The sequence below is a fragment of the Rhyacophila brunnea genome, unplaced genomic scaffold, assembly GCF_057557595.1.
Source record: "Rhyacophila brunnea isolate RB1 unplaced genomic scaffold, BYU_Rbru_1.0 scaffold_2, whole genome shotgun sequence".
NCBI classification, from domain to species: domain Eukaryota; kingdom Metazoa; phylum Arthropoda; class Insecta; order Trichoptera; family Rhyacophilidae; genus Rhyacophila; species Rhyacophila brunnea.
In genome coordinates, this window is record NW_028232859.1 from 52,683,469 (window position 1) to 52,701,819 (window position 18,351).

Here is an 18,351-nt window from a genome sequence, read left to right on the forward strand (position 1 = left end):
AATTGCATAAATCACACGGTGAAAAAAATTTAATATTATTTTGTAGTACCTAATCAATAAGAGTAATAATAATGTAGGTATATTTAGTTAAAAATATAAGTTTACACAATGAAATACTTAATTTTATTTTTGTCTTATGTTTTTTAAAAACAGAAATTGCCCTTTGATGAAAATGTTTTTGAGCACCTGGTCTAGACATTCTAGAAAAGGGCCTAGATTACTGCTACTTACCAATTATCTATTTCATCAATGTACATGTACATATTATGGAAATATTTATCAAGGAAACAAATTGAATAAGGGACAACAATTACTGGATTTTATAAAACTTTATTGCATTGTAGGCACTACTAGAACTATAATTTATTATACCTACATCATGTTATGTAATGATATTCCTATTTATGTATATTAAATAAGTTTATTATTCTTAGAGGTTTAAAAAAAATTAAGTATGTAAAGTCAAGTAGATACTAGGACAAGTAAATTATTCATAATTACATACTTCCTATTAAAATGTTTTCAAAAATACTATCTCCTTATTTTATATAAAAATATATATTATTATAATATCTATTCTATATTATGATATGGCAAAGTGTAAGAGCCAAACTTGTGCAAAATTTGAATGAATCAATTCAAATTAAAGATGTCGGGTATTGTTTATCAAATTTAATATTTATTTCAATTTTGCTTTCCCTGAAAGGTTTTGAATGACTAGCGCTCGAAAGTTGAGGTTTTCCTTTGAATAAGTAAATGTTCAAAATCCAACTGTCAGTACTGGAGCACTTTCAGTTTCACTAATATGTCTAAACACTTTCTGGACGGACAGTAGAATTATTGATCTCGTGTCTGCTGACAATGGGTGTTTTGGGGCCTGTCAAATCTTCAGACAGCTGCTGGTACACGAGTCCGCAATCCTTTTTCACTTTCCCTTGGTTAGGTTTACTGATAATACCGACGGCAATCACATGTAGCTGTTTTTCGGCTTTATGTCTGCGACAAACTTGCACAAGCCTGGCAAGACCCAAACAGAATATGATAATTAATATAACAAAGCGGCTGACTCCCCATATTCCTCCGGCCATACTGGTATAAGTGACATTATTATCGGTAGCATCTATCTCATAGAATCTGTCGGTGTTCATCGAACTTTTCATAGATTCATCCATTTTCTTGCCTTCTTCCATCAATCTGTCAATATCAATATCCGGTATTTCAAATTTCTCGCGATCATTGTAACGTTTCATCGCATCATTGATCTTGTTGTTGTTCTCTTCTGCCTGTTTCATGAATTTTTCATAATCATCTTGAATCGGGAATGTTTCAGCGTGGCTAGCCACTTCCTCATCGCCAATCTTTTGTAGGACAATGGCGTTCTTACCGGCATCCTGAATTGAAACAATGTGAACATCTGAATCATCTTCAGCATCATTGGAGTCATTTTCATCATATATCCATTTATTTTTCAATTCTTTCAGAGTATTTTTCTCTGCAGCATCAGTTTTTTCACTGCAGATCTGCTTGGCCAAAAATTCCCACCTGTATCGATTATCTTTTTTCTCAACTGCCACTTCCATTTTAGAATTAAGCATATCCGTGGTGGCGGGTGAAACGTCATGCTTACCTAACCACATCATTAATGACTCAAAATCTGCATCACACTGAAGAGGGTTCTGAGAAATATCAAGAGTGAAAAGTTTATCTGTCATTTCCAATTCTTTGATATGCAACGATCGGATTTGGTTATTGGAAATATTCATAAAATGTAATGTGTTCAAGAAGTCTCGAGGTAATTTTTTATCTTCACTGTCCCACAGTTTAGTGAGACGGCACGAGCTAACGTCCATCCATGTGAGGGCACTCATGCCCAAGAACAAATCTGGCGATAGGGCGACGAGCGGGTTTCCGGCCACATTTAATTTACCCAAATTTTTATTAAGCGCAAAAGTGTTCTTGTCGAACGACGATATCAAATTGTAGGAGAGATCTAACTCCACCAACCCTGTGATTGCCTCTAAAGCGGAGCCTATTGACGATAATTTGTTATGTGATAGGTCGAGCTGTGAAAGTACTGGCATGGTCTTAAAGAGATTATTGGAAATAGTTTCCAAGCTGCATCCTGATGCATCGAATAAGTAAATATTAAAATTTTCAGCCGAGCAAGCGAATCCCTCTGAAGGAAGACTTTTCAGGTGTGGATTATTTCCAATTTTCACAACATCTAATTCAATATTGTCTTTGATAAGTTGGCCCGAAATAAGATTAAGTTTATTGTTGGAAAGATCCAAATAGTTCAACTCGGCCAGTTTATGGAATGCTTGATTGTGAATGGTCAAAATTCCGTTTCCGCTTAAATTTAAATTTGAAACAAACTGCATTCCGTTGAACATAGACGGCCCGACAGTCTCTATGTTTGCCATACCGATATCGAGGGTTAGCAGTTCTTTGATCTGTAAATTGATGACAGTAGTAATGGGATTGTTTCCAAGTCTGAGAGTTGCCAATTCACTGTTGTTGCTGAACAATTTGTCTGGAATAGATTTAAGATAATTATGTGAGAGGTCTATCTCTTCCAAATCCTGAAGGTCAGAGAAGATACCGGCGTCTATCTTGTGAAGTTTGTTATCTGCCAAATTTATATACATCAACGAAGTCATTTTAGAGAATGCAGCTCTAGGAATAGATTTGATGCTACATTTAGAAATGTCTAACTCCTGAATCGATGATGAATTCATGATAAATGGACTCCATTCACTCTTAGACAGTGGATTATCGGAGAGGGTTAAAAGTGATAATTTACTGTTATAAGCGAAAGTTTCTGGATCTATTTTATCTATTTTGTTACCAGTCAAATTGACTGTTTGAAGCTCATGGAGACCCTTGAATGCCGTTGAACTAATACTAGTAATGATGCTGTTTGCAATCTTGATGTTTGTCACTTGCTGAAGCCCGAGCTTCTTGAACATCATGTCACTCAAAATAATAGGGTGTTTGCTGTCGACATCTTCCACAACTAAATCTGTGATGTCGTCTCCGAATTTTTGAGTTCCGACTTCCAATCTGCTGCATCGCGCTAATCTTGCCGCGAAGGACGCAGTGCAGATGCAATCTCTGGGGCAGGGTTTGTCTTCGCTGAAAAGAGTTTCTGTGCGGTCAATGTCGTCTTCGTAGTCTTCATATTGGTAATCGCCTGCCTTGTATGCATCGTTGTCGATGCTTTTCGCAAAGCTGATACTCAATAATGCTCCTATTACCAGGATAAGGGTCGCCTCCTGGAAAAGCGCTTTCATTTTCGGGATTCTGAAGTTCCTGAAATCAAATAGAAAAAGCATACATCAGAAACTGTGTTTGTAAAAAGTAGCTACGAGGGTGGGTCAATAATTCCTTAGAAAAAAGCATTAAAACAGTTTTTATTTTTGTATTTTTTTTTTATTTCTCAACATAATCTCCTTGGAGCTCAATACACTTGGTTAGACGTTTCTCAATTTTTTTTAAACCGTCAGAAAAATAAGTTTTCGAAAGGTCCTCAAAATAAGCATTTGTCCGATCGATGACTTCTTCATTTGAAAAAAAAACGTTGTCCACTTAGCCATTTTTTTAAGTTTGGGAAAAGGAAAAAGTCACTGGGGGCTAAATCTGGCGAATACGGTGGGTGGTCGACCAATTCGAACTTCAATTCTTCAATTTTAGCCATTGATTGTAAACATGTGTGAACACGGGCATTGTCCTGATGAAAGAGGATTTTTTTCCTGTTTAAATGAGGCCGTTTTTCTTCAATTTTGTTTTTTAGCTGGTCCAATAAAGATGCATAATAATCCCCTGTTATTGTTTTTCCTTTTTCCAAATAGTCAACGAAAATAATTTCACGTGCATCCCAAAATACAGTAGCCATAACCTTACCAGCTGATTTTACGGTTTTCGCCTTCTTTGGACATGGTTTGCCTTCGCAATCCACTGCTTTGACTGTTCCTTCGTCTCGGGAGTATAGTGGTGTATCCATGTTTCATCTACAGTCACAAAGCGACGAAAAAATTCATCCGGATTGCGTTGCATGAGCGACAACAGGGCTTTAGAGGCCACCACCCTATTGCGTTTATTGTCGACTGTGAGCAAACGCGGCACCCATCTTGCAGAAATATTTTTCATGCCCAATTGGTCATGTAAAATAGAAATGACGCTACCTTTTGAGATCCCTGTAACCTCAATTATCTCACTCAACTTTAATCTTCGGTCACTTAACACCATATCGTGGATTTTATTGATCATTTCTGGTGTAGTCACCTCTACAGGACGTCCTGAGCGTGGTTCATCCTTTGTTGATGTACGACCACGTTTAAATTCATTTAACCAGTTATAAATAGTTGCAAGTGAAGGAGCAGATATGCCGTGAACTAAATCCAACTCATTTTTTATTTCCTTTGCAGTTAACCCTTTTATATTAAATGTTTAATAACAAGTCTAAACTCAATTTTCTCCATTTTCCATTTTTCCATTTTTCACAAGCAAATTTTTTTTTTAAATGTACGAGAAACACACAACAACCTGACCAATCTGATTGAAACTTCGCAGCATACTGAATCGGTAGTGCCGCTGCATGAAAACAAACCGCTTACAGTACTAGTCGCGCCACCTATCGGCTTTTCTAAGGACTTATTGACCCACCCTCGTAATTAGATATAACAAGACACATTCATCAATCAATTTTAAGAGTACCGGTTGTTGACTAGTTCAATTTATTTTGAACATAATATACCAGGGTTGGCGAACCTTTTTACGTATGCGTGCCAAAATTTCCTAAATATTATTTTTCGACTGTCTGACGTGCCGAGCAGTTTTTTATAGGGGGAAAAATGAGCTGGTAGTATTTATGAATTCTATTAAAAAAGTTTAAAAATAACAATTGGGTTCTTGAGATTCTCTTTCACCGTGTTTCTAGCCGAATGCATATCTTTTATTCTTTGAATATTTTTTTTCTTGCATTTAAACCACGCTTCTTTCATACGTTCCCCAAAACTGAATGGTTTTCCATTCTCACTGTCTGCCAGAATTACTACTACGAGCTCCACCATGTTTTTCTTTATTATTTGGTACAGCCATTTTTGTGGGTAGCAATGACATTGTTTATTACTGTATTACTTAGCTTGGTTCTTTATGCATAAATTGATATCAGATTTGTTCCGATCAGATAAAGCATTCTCTCAATACAGCGGTCTCAAGCATTATAAATCGATCAAAATCAGAGGTATTTAAGGTAGACGTAAGAGGTAGGTAGGTAATTATATATCCATTTATTTGTAAAACTTTTTGTAAGTAAAAATAATATTGTTAAATTATTACATGTATCTTTTTCTCTTCAAAATAAAACATTCGCGTGCCATGCAAAATCATCTCACGTGCCAAGGTTTGCCATCACTGTTATATACCTAATATTTTATCAATAATCAAATCAATCCTTTGCAGTCTTTCCCAAAGTGTGGTACCCGTACCCCCTGGGGTACGGGAAGAGTTTAGTGGGGGTACGCGCTGCACCGGGCTTTGGCTGCGCCTGGTGCAACAAGCATTAATACGACATCAATACACCATCCATGCTAGAAGGTTTATTGCATGCGAAAGAAGAGCAATTATTGTTGGAATTAGTAATAAGGAGTGAACTTTAACATCATTCTGGTTGCAAATGCAAAATGTGTATCCAGTTTAAACAGAGAAAGTCCTGCCTCCTACATCTTGCCTTTTCCAACTTCATATCTATGTGCAGTTGCTTTTTCAGCATTTGCAGACATTAAGTCAAAAAAGGAACAGGCTTTTGGATGTGGAACCCGCCATCTCAGATTAAAATTAACAACCAGGGAATCAAATTATGATGATCTGTCTCAACATAAACAATTGAATGTTATTTTTTATAATACAGCTTTTATATATTATATTTTATTATGAATGAATTTTATTTTTCGTTTATTATTATTTTGTTTACGTACTTACTATAAAAGGAAAAAATAAATATATTTTGATTTGTTGTGTGACCATGTTTTTGGTCTGAAGGTGAAGGCTTTATACTTAGATTAGTGTTGATGTGGCACAATATGACACATTATTTGACTGATTAACAAAATGGCCTTCTACAGCTATTACAAATTTACGAGAAATTACACTGAAAACTGTAAGAATTGTAGACACAAACTATACTTCTAACAGAAGTTTTTTTAGGATTGAGGGCGATTTACCGAAAAATTTTGATAATAAAAGATTACTAAATTAGATAAATACCAAAATGTTGTGTATTAGCAGGTAGCTTGACTTAGCAACTAATTGACATAAATAGATAAAATATATTGTGTGTGCTACCAATAATATTATAGATATCTAAAATATACTAAGATTAACAACAAAGTAGACCATAAGTTGAATTTAAAAATCTCGTAATTTATTATCCCTGACATTATTATCTCTGAAACTAGAGATACATACATAATACACCAACACATTCAGACTACAATCTAGATGTACTTCTGAATATAATATGATAACACCTACATATTAATTTGTAAGTACTACACCATTGACATACTGAGCATAACATAAAATCGCAGTATTTTAGTGGACACGTTAGCAGAATACTGGCCCCATAAGCAAAAGGCCAGTTATTTCCCGAAGTCACATTTTGAGATGAGGCATTCATGATTTTTCAACTTTTCGAATTTTTTCAATGATGTGGATGAATCTTTTGATTTATATTTTCAATCGATGCTGTGTTTTTGCTTATGAATATCTTTATACTGTACTTTAGAATAACTACCGTTTTGGTTCGCCAACCTTGGTATAGATAGATAGATACTTCATCCTCAGAAAAGGTTAAGAACATACGAGTATTTCTATATTCTTCTTTGTGTGCCATATCCGTTATCAGACGCCGGCGATGAATTTGGCCATTTGGCCCCTGTCCGTCGCTGCTCTGAATAGGGATGGAGTGCTGAGCTCAGTGAGCTCAAACCAGTCCCTGAGGTTTTAATGAACAGAAATACTATAGTTTGCTAGAGAATTTAAGCAAATTTCAAGAATCGACAATGCTGAAAATATTGTGAAATCCACTTTTATTCAAAATGATTAAACTGTCCTACGTATGCCATGGTCAAAGTTACCACGTCTTAAATTAAATCAATATTATGCTCTGGACTTCACTGCCATATTATCACTCTTTTTATGCAAATTCAATGAAAGAATAAATTAATTGTGTGTACTTAATAAAATAAAAATGCTCTCGTTAACATAAAAACCATGATTCTATTTTTCGTAAACATAACAAAGTTATTATACAGATGATGTGAATAAAAATTAACACTACTTACATTGATTTGTTTATATTGCAATAAAGGTAGTCAAGTTGTACACAATATTATATTCTGATAAACGCTAACATGTCCAGTGTCCACAGTAATACTAAGATAATGTATGTTAAGTCAATTTTAAACTTGAAACTTGATTGAAAATACATTTACTGCGGTATAAATGATATAGGTCATGGTTTCCCAAACTATGGGTCGCGACCCATCAGTGGGTCTCGAGCGAATATTGAGTGGGCCCTCGCCACTGTATACATGAATAAAAAAATATAGGAAGTGATAAATTTGATATTTCATTCAGCTATTTATAATTCCTAAAAATTGAAATAAACTTAAGATACGTCACTGAAAAATAGTTTCAATCGTAAACAGTTAACGAAATTCTGGCTCTCAGTTGCTGATAATTATCCTTGCTTGTTCGATGAAGCTATGAAAGTCCTCCTCCTCTTTACTACCTCATATCTATGTGAGGTCGGATTTTCGGCTATGGTTAACATTAAAACTAAATACCGAAATAAATTGGATATATCAGTCACTGCGATTAAAAGTAACTAAAGTTGAAGTTGATGCTAAAACTGTAATGAAGAAAAATAAGAAAAAAATACATCCTTCCCATTGAAATAACTATGTAAAAAAACCTTGCAGGTGTAGGTATTTAAGTAATATTTTTTTTTTATTTAAGTTGTGTTTAATTTGTCAACAGTCTTTCGTTCATATTGGTAACACTTATAAAAAATATTTTTTTTATTTCAATTAGAACAAATAAGACACATTAAGTATTTCCACGACTCGCCACTAGGGAATCTGAGCATTACCAATATGTATGCCCTTTTTTCTCTAAGACAGCTAAGAGGTGGGTCCCAAGATTGGAATTTTTTGTTAAATGGGTCGGAGCCCAGTCAACTTTGGGAACCACTGATATAGGTAATAATGTTTACACTTTACACAATGAAAATCAAACCACGTAAAATGTTGATACAAATCGGAACGATTGTCGATTTCTCACGTACATTTTATGAATCCGGAGATTGATTAAATTAAGATTATTTAGTTATGTCATTGGATAGGTCATCCGATCTATGCTACAATGTTATATTAATTATAATATTTAACAATGTAGTAATAATCAATAGCTTAAGATAATTTAAAGATTAATCGATATAGACTAATTTACACATAAATTATATACAAAATTATCGTACAAAGAACCTTGCATGTGAGGTCAAAACACCGATCCCAGAGTCACAAGTATCGAAGAATAAATTCACAACAAAAAAAAACAATAAAACCATCTCATGTTTATACCCGTAATACAAATGTTTGGACTAAGTTATCCATTTATATATGTATAGGTAAATGACAACTGCTTTAAATTTAAGTAGTTACATAATAGAAATTTTGACAGCCAACATAAATGGATCTACGTTTCTTTGCGAGTTATGAATTATTATACAAAATTCAATATTAGTTTGGCGAAAACGTCTATATAAATTAATACAAAACGCGTTCGGTTCGAGGAAACAATTTAAATGCTTATTATTATTTTAAAACGATATAATATTAAGTGATTTTGAAATGGTTTTTTAGACACATGAAAACGGAGTGCCATAAAATTATATGCCAATTATAAAGGTATCAATCTCTCATTAATCGGAAAAATTCGCAGATATAAATAAATTGAACAGGGAAAGTCAATCTATAAATTGCATTTACGCGAGAATTTTGTGCGTTCTTCAAAACTGCAAGCATAATAAGCGAGTATCTAAAAATAATAGGTCCCTATTTTCCAATCGATCTAAGTACCTAGATATGAAGAGTAAAATGTTCCATTTTAGTTACTTTCCAGATGGCCAATAACGATTTGATTTTAAAATCAATTAATGTGACTAATAATGAATAATATACGTAGAGTATAAGTTTTATAACTGTGCACTTTTTACTACACTGATAACGCCTCTTTACCTGATTGCTTCGCACAAAATTGGATTTCACTTTTAATATGTAGTAACCTACATGTAAAATTTCTTTTTTAGATTATATTATTATCACATCATTTTCATCCGAGAGCCGAACATCACAGTTATGAAATGGCAACTCTAAATACCTACATATAAAAGACATAAGTAACTCCCACCTTGTACGTAATTAAAAAAAAATACATGTTATCCTACGCATTAGTGTACATCGATATTGATTCCGATTGATTATTCAACAGTGTCAAACATGGATTTAGAAAAAAACACGGGAAGTGGGAGTACCGAAGTGAGTTAGTGCCTTTAATGCGCCGGCTACACGGCAGTGACTTGCCTGCGCGGTTTTGCCTGTGCAAAAAAACGAAACACTCTCGCATGGCCACACGACACAAGTAAAACTGCGCAAACCTCATTATGTTACGACAGAAGTCGTCGTCGGGAAAACACTGTTTTTCAGAATCGCAGCAATGTCATCAAGTGACGTTTTGTTTTTGTCACAAGCGTTTTTCTATTGTTTATTGGTTAATAAAAGAGAAATAAATCCTCCAGATCCAAGTGGACCAAACAATGGCTATTGAGAAGAAACATACACTCGCATATAAATCAGCATTTTTTGCTTAAATATAATATATACTAGTAGCGAAGGGTGGAGGTACGCTGTTAAGATCCGCCATAAATGGTGCACACTAAACTTTGGCGGTCATACGTATTTGTTTTCATTGAAATAAAACTACAATTTACAGATGGTGTTGGTTAGTTTTTAAAATTCAATTAAACCCTGCGAAAACCAAGCCACAAAATATAATAGTCAACAAATACTAGTCTATCTATAAAATATCTAAAATTATGCAATTAAATCATACACAAATATGAATATTTTATATATATAATATTTTTTTTTATCTATTGTGATTTTGTTTAGGCAGAGTTTAATGAATTTAAAAAACATCCACGTGCACGGGTTTCACGTATTGCCTGCGCAAACCGGTTTGCGCAGGCAACACCGTAGTGAAGCATGAGCGTGTGACCGGCCTCTTAATCAGTAATAATACCGTTAAATAGTAGTATGTAGCTACTTATCTACGTTCTGGACATTGATGTAACTATGGAAAAGGGCTAACTGCTTTTGAAATGTGGTGTGACAGGTGAATATTAAAGATCTTCTAGGTGGACATAGTGCGAAATGGAGAAATAAGTATTGTTACAGGCAAGGAATCAAAAGAAACATTAAATATTATAAGGAAAAGAAAATTTGAATATTGAAGATTGAGTGACAAATAGAATATATGAAATCGTAAATGTCATATTCGTACAGGTAAGTACTGGAGAGGAAAGTTTAAGGAAAGAAAAACGATGGATAACTGGATAATGTCCGTGGTACAATAATTGTGACCGTGTCCGGAAATTTGTACGTATGCAGTTCGCCGTATCACACTTCACCGTGAAATGTTGTATCGGAAATATAATTATATAATTAAAGACCGTCCAACCTCTTTGGGTCGTATAGTACCTACTGAGATAAAATTCATGTCTAAATAAAACACGGTTCTTGTCGGTTTACAGGAAGCCAGCGTCAAACAAAATTTGAAAATAACCGATATACTGGATTATTTGTTAGGTTAGATTAAGGTAGTTTAGGTTTTCATTCTTGAATTCATGAATTCTGCCAAAATCAGCTATGAAAATTGAATCTAATAAAATTGGAGACCGTATAGTATACGGTCATCTCTTTCCGATATGAAAGCTCACGGCGAACTGTGCCACGGTGAAGTGTTTTACGTACAATTTACATGTAACCGGGTAAATTCGACCTTGAAGTCGATGTCATTGTGAATAGTTATACTATTGGAATAATATATTATTTAATGTTTGACATAGATGACGATTTTTTTTTCTGGTGACGTCTATAAGAAGCGATGACAATGTACAAGTATCAATTAAATAATGAATAAAGGTATGACGTACCTACACCACGTAAAGACGTTACTTATAGACTAGGTATTAAAAAAACAATTCGAGCTCTGTGACAAACAGCAGCTTTAAGATAAAAACACCAAAAAAACCATAATCGTTAGGCTAACTTAATTGATAAAATGATATTATTAGGCGACCTAGGCTAGACCCACTGTGGCCGCGCGACTTAAGCGTTGGACTATCACGCCGTGGGTCTCAGGTTCGAATCCTGGGTCTGGCAAGTACGCATATTGTTTTTCAATTTGTGTGTGAGTAAGGGGTATGGACCTAATAGGTTGAGGAAGTGGCTGACATCCATTTCTCGTAAAAACAAAAATCTGTTAATACAAACCTCTACTCTGTGGAGGCCCATATGATCCTATTAAGATCGGACATGGTCGGAAAAGGCTTTTTAGGTACTTCCAAGGAAAATGTACGAATACAGTCGCCATCGCATTGTCTTATTGAGGAAAACAGCATTTTGTGTTGCCAACAAAATTAACAGCAGCGCGTCATGTTTCTTGGGGCGGCTAAAATTACCACCATTTCTAGGACCATTTAATTGTTAACAATGTTAAACAGGATGCAAACCACATCCTCTGGGAATGTCCGAGAATGTGCTCCGAAGAAGAGTTACGCGAGTCGGTCCAACCAGCTGTTGGACCCATCGGGCCGTCCGACCTGGTCGCCACAAAGGCCAATTATCTTGCATTTAAAAAAAAATGCGGGAGTAAAGATCTCTTCACATAATTTTTGCTATCCGTATTCGCTTCGTTTTTTGTTATATTTATCAAATTCCTTCATTTTTTGTTGATTTCCTTATGCCTTTGCTCTCCCAGGCACTTTGCATTAGAGTAAAATTAGTAAACTCAGTCAAAGCTCACTTGAGAGCGTAGCGATCTCAGTCTCAGGTAACTGCTACTGGGACATTACCAGGCATAAACAACTGTACAGATGCTTCACATCAAACGTAGTGCCTCGTGATACGCTCGATTAAGACCGGGTGGGGTGCGGGTTTGGAGGGCTTGTATGTGTTGTTAACAGTGTTAAGACTTTTAACTGCATTGAAAAGTATGTGTTTCCAACACTAAATATTACTCGCGGTGTATCTGTATTAGGTAATCCAATCCCGAGCCAAAATTCTGATCCCGGGATTTCGGGATTACAGTTTGACAATCCCGGGACTGGTCCCGGGATTGGCATTTTTTTCTATTGTTAATATAAATTTTTATATTTACAAATACCATTGATAAAATCGGTCAAAATTAAATCTAGTATCTATAATTTATACTATTTAAGACATTTATTGTTAATATTGTATACGTTCAATCTTGGAAATACATAAGTTTAATGGACTAAATAATATTGTAATATAAATAATAATGTGAATGTAATATGAGATTGCTGTTTCTGATAGTAAAGACTTCATGAATGGGTTAGCGAGATTTAAAATAGTAAAGCAAATCATGGTGTACTTATGGCCTTTCCGCTTCATAAATATAATTAGTCAGCCAAATATGAAACCGCCGTAAAACGTATGAGATCATGGTGGAATTACTTTGTTAATAGTGCGAAGCATTGTTTTTTTCCAATCTTTCTCATTTTTATTAATTTATGTGAAAAAATAAAATGAATCAGTAACTTACACATGGATATAAATCAAACTTCATTCAAACTCAGTTTATTTCTAATGTAGTTATTTGTTATTAAAAGTATTAATTTTTCTGTTATAATTTCGTTTTTATTTTATTTTCCATAAAAATTGATAAAAAAAAATCAATCCCGGGATTCATGGGTATCGAAAATAGCTCGGGATCCCGGGATTGGAATCCCTAATCTGTATATATGAATGTACCTACTAGTTGCAAGTTATCTCGTCATTTGACAGATAAATTTGACGAACAATCTACCGAACTATGCTGGAGGTCGGTATCAGTATTAATTACTGAATGTAAAAAGAATTTGATATATTCGAATTGTTGTCACATATATTCACTATGTGCGGACAGCCTTACTACACTATGGTATTGTGCCATACCTACGCCGTACAGAAGATCGCGAAGGATGTATGATAGTACAAAAATTAAAATTCGAAAACAATTTTTTTCTGAATTTATAGTCATTTTGATTTTTTTTTTATAGTCTTAGTCAGAGGTACCTATGGTATAAAGATATGGATGAAATAAAGTAAAATGATCTTGTGGATGTACATAGGTTCACGTACGAGTCCGTGTGCAATTACAAGTACAATAATTAAGTAGGTACTGTCAATGTTTTGGTGCGTATTTGAGTTTTCACTGTATAGTAAGGTGAACACAAGGCCTGAACAAAAACGATGCATGAGTGCGAGTGAGGAAGTATTCGGCACCCTTATAATCTCTGCGACACGCGCTAGAGTAAGATAAAGGTCTACATATTTTTGAGTCAGTTTCCAAAAGTATCGCTAGCAAATCGTGGTGAATCGCTTCACGTAGCATCGATAATCTACGAGTTCGTGTTGCTAAATTTGCTATTTTTTGTGTTAAACATAAAGTCAGTGGTATATATTTTTAGTTAATTAAGTAGGAAAGGTGGTTCTGCGTGTTGTATTAAAATATGGTAGCCGTACTGATAAGCAATAAGATGGTATTGCGTTTCATAGGTAAGTTGATACATGTTCGTGACAATTTATTTGTATATTATTATTTATTTTAATATCAGTGACCTAGTGTTTCTTTAAAATAACTTAAATTATGGATATCTTCACCTAATGGTTGCATTTTGACCGCTTAAAAATACTATATAACGTAAAAAAAATAGAAAATTATATTTTAATTCTGAGCGTCTAGTGCGAGCACTTTGGGCGAGCACTAGCGAAATGGTCTATGGTCGCGAATGCGTTCGCTCGCCCACAAACCAAACGCACGGCACGTAGCTTCATTTAGCAATGCAACGGGTGGCGTCTAGATGTATCTATAGTCTATGGGTGAACATCAAATAAATACAGAAATATAAATACGAGTATTAACACCTACGTGATTTTGGTAAGAGTAAAAATTGATAAGAGCGGCTTACGCATCGGCTTATAACGTCGTGGGTCCCAGGTTCGAATCTTGGTGTCTCCACGACACTATAGGCCGATGTTCAAGCCACGCGGCCATCAATACAATCGTAATAACTACAGAAATATTAACTTTAGCACCTCCGTGATTTTCGTATGCGTAAGAATGGCATTTTCGGTGGTTCTAAAAACTTATATTACTTAGTAAAATGAATGGCTAGTTGGTAGATAATAATATATAATCATATAAATATAAATAAGACACAGTAAACATTTAATTTGGAAAACTTTATTGTAATGTAATAAAACAATTTTATAACTAAACATGTTAATACATATTATTTCTGAAAAAGAGATTCGTAGTTTAAAAAAAATAATATATAACACGATTTGAAAGTTAAAAAATATTACAAATTTAAAAAAAAACTATTAGTCCGGCGACATAGTCGAGAAATACCTACAACGAATTGTGCATTTTTGTATAGGTTAGGTACCATACCATGTATTATATTATAATATATTATAAAAGCATGAATTTCGCCATATACTCATGGTCTTTTTTATGAGATTGATAATTTTTTAATCAATTACAATAATAGTATCTATAACAACGTTTTGCACTCTTTTAAAACTTTGTTTTTTAAAGATTTTACCAAACAAGAAAATATAATCTTAAAAACCACTCTCATTAATATGCCTAAAGGTATACAAGAAGTATAAAATATAAGATATAATTAAATTGTTTATTGAAACAATATTATGGTGGTTAGACGGTGTCAACTAAGATGCTAGAACGGCCGGCGCAGACACCTGGAGGACACTGGGTCAGGATAGGGGGGATAAAGAAAGTTCTTGGAGGATTTTACGACCCGCCCTGTGATGTTGGAACACTTATGCTGATGATGATTGAGACAAATGTGAATAGTACGTAAGTCAAATAATTCCCTAATGATAAGGACATGTTTCGTCCACCTAGGACAGTGGTCGATAAACCGCGGCTCTTTGGCCCCTTGAGTGCGGTTCTGCCACAAATAACCACGTACGGGCTAAAACAGTGAATGATAGAACAGTCAAAATGTATTCGAATATAACCAACCAGCAAGTCAAAGATCTTGTGGCTCGCGAGACGCGGTTTGCCGACCACTGCCCTAGAACATTGTCAACAGGTAGATATTTATAAAAATCGTGAAAACATGGCGTATATTATTTGTTTTTGTTAAGCTACTTGCAAAACTATAGAAGACATTCAAATTCACAACTTCCCAAGGTCCCTAAGAGGATGCACATGGCTCTCAAGCATCGGTGCTTTTTCTGGTCCATGAGCCATGTTCCACGGTTCCGGTCTCTCTTGCGGACATGCTTGTTCTGGTCCATGAGCCATGTTCCATGGTTCCGGCCTCTCCTGCGGACATGAAGGAATGGCACCGACGTAGGTTGGTTGGCACGGTCTATTATATTTACGTTGACGCAACAATATAACAATCCCTACGATTGTAATGAAAAGTCCGATGCTCATTATCACGAGGCCGATAATCCGCACGACACTGTCTACAAAATTAAAGACAGAATCGAAATCTATCTTCTCTTCGCTTGTCTTGTCTGCGATTCTATTCGTCTTATCTAATTCTGCATTTGTTGGAATATGCATCATTAGAGTATTCATTATCTCGGACATCTGTTCTCTGTGTATCTTTACTCTTTTTTCGAAGTCATCGTCTGTCGGAAATTGTTCATCGCGTATTTTTGCTTCACCCTCGTTTATACTTTCAAAGATTAACTTGTTTATATCTTCAGCTGACACACGTTTGGTCCGTTTTCTATTTTCGTTTTCATTTTTATTTTCCGGGTGCTTTACCAGACCTATTTCTAATGGTTGATTTGGATTATTTGGATGATATCGCTCTAGTCTTTTGTTAGTAATTTGACCGATTTGATCATTATCATCATTAATACCGTCTTGTACCTTATGTAGTTTCAATTCATTTAGTACTGTATCACTTCTATAATAAATAGGCAAAATATAATTATCTCCAAACAGTACAGTTCTCAATTTACTGTTGTTGGTAAATAAGTCTTCCGGAATTGATTCAATGAAATTATGCGACAGGTCAACATACTCCAAATTTTGAAGATATGAGAAAACACCAACATCTATATCATGAATATTATTCTCTTCCAAGTGTATGTATAACAAATTAGTCATTTTAGAGAATGTTGTTTTAGGAATCGATGTGATGTTATTGTTAGAAATGACCAGCATCCGAATAGATGCAGAATTGATGAAATAAGGAGTTGAGACATTGTTCGACAGTATTAGCGGATTATGGGTGATGGTCAAAGCCGCTAGCTTTTTGTTATGGGCGAAAATATCTGGATGTAATGTTTTTATGTTGTTGGCAGTCAAAGTGACAGTTTTAAGCTCACGAAGACCCATGAATGCCGTAGGGCTAATATTGCTAATTATGTTGTTTACGATCGTGATCTCGGTCACTTGATTGAGGCCGAGATCTTTGAACATCATGTTACTCAAAATAATAGGGTGTTTGCCTATAATATCATCGACATTTATTACTGTAATGTGATCTCCGAATTTTTGTGCGCGGATTTCCAGTCTAGTGCATTGGGCTAATATTCTAGAACACTTGCAGTGTATCGGGCAAGGATTATTTTTATTCAAAGTAGGTCCTTCGTGTTCTTCATGTTGGTCTCCTAGACTGGCAGTGTCCGCGCTTCTAGCAAAACTGACACTCATAAATGCTCCTATCACGAGGACGAACGTTGTCTCCCAGAAAAGCGCCTTCATTGCCAGGATTCAGAAGATCCTGAAAGTAAATACAACAAATAATTAATGTTGTTTTGTTAAGGTACTATATGTATTGTTTTGCTAAATTTCTCATATTATATTATATATGTAAGACAGTGGCGAGGGGTGGAGGCAGGCTGTTGAGATCCATCATAAATAGTGGACACTAAACTTTGTCAAGTCATACTTATTTGTTTTCATTGAATTGAGAATACAAATTGCAGATGGTGTTGGATAGTTTTATTAAATTCAATTAAACCCAACAAACGTTGTAGTTTTATTTAAATTATTGGTTTAATTTTGAATTGAATTAAAAAATAAATGTATACGTGTGTATCGAATACCGAATGATAATTGAAAATTTTTAGTAGAAAACATTATGGATTATCGAAAACAGGACGATATTTTGCACCTGTGCTTTTTTTTAAATTTATACTTTTATAAAATATATTAAGTACGTATATCCAACGATTACGAAGCACAAGTATGACATCATCCATTGGATTATATTATTTTGTTTTTTAAAACACATGTGTATCAGAGAGCACAAATTAATGGTAAATGGCTTACCCTACCGCGTGTGGAGGCTGTTCAGAAACAAGGTTAGCCGTATTACCTTCGGTCACAAAACCAAGGGACACAAAGCGCGCCGACTGTCATAAAATATTGATTGCGCGTTATGCTTACGTGACAAACCTTAATACATATTATGAGACAGACGAAACTATTAAAAATAACATATTCTTTAACACGTGTTTAAGTTTGTTCCATATTTTTCCACACTCGACATCAGTACCATTTTCTAAGACCACATCCGATAGGGTAAGCCAGTTACCATTAATTCTGTGTTCCCTAATACGTACTTATAATCTATATCTATACCAAACTATCAAAATATGTACTTAAATATTGTTTTTAATTACCGTGTGATTTATGAATGATGCTTTCGATAATATAAACAGTATGAATAAAGTCATAGAAGCTGACATAAAAATAATATAAATAAAAAAAATGTTATGGGAAAGTATTACTTACCTTTTTTCCTGGCAAAGAAAATAAATTCCACATCAAACTTACATATTTTTCACATACTGGTTTCCACACAACCTTACGCGACATTACGAGCGCTGATTTATACATCAGCAAATTTAATCAACAACAGAGGAGGCGACGAGGGCAAAAGATATCAGAAAACTATTTCGAATCACCCGTGAATCCTGTGACAGGCGACCACTGACTCCC

The 18,351-nt window shown here is 34.7% G+C and overlaps 1 protein-coding gene across 1 annotated transcript; it reads right to left on the reverse strand.

Moving 5' to 3' along the window:
- Window positions 1-671: 671 nt before the first annotated feature.
- Gp150 (leucine-rich repeat domain-containing glycoprotein 150) lies at window positions 672-17,387 on the reverse strand. The gene is made up of 2 exons (XM_085947324.1): window positions 15,563-17,387; window positions 672-3,312 (listed from the first exon to the last, which is right to left on the reverse strand). Exons 1-2 carry the CDS (start codon window positions 17,107-17,109, stop codon window positions 810-812), a joined length of 4,050 nt encoding a protein of 1,349 aa, XP_085803450.1. The 5' UTR covers window positions 17,110-17,387; the 3' UTR covers window positions 672-809.
- Window positions 17,388-18,351: the final 964 nt, after the last annotated feature.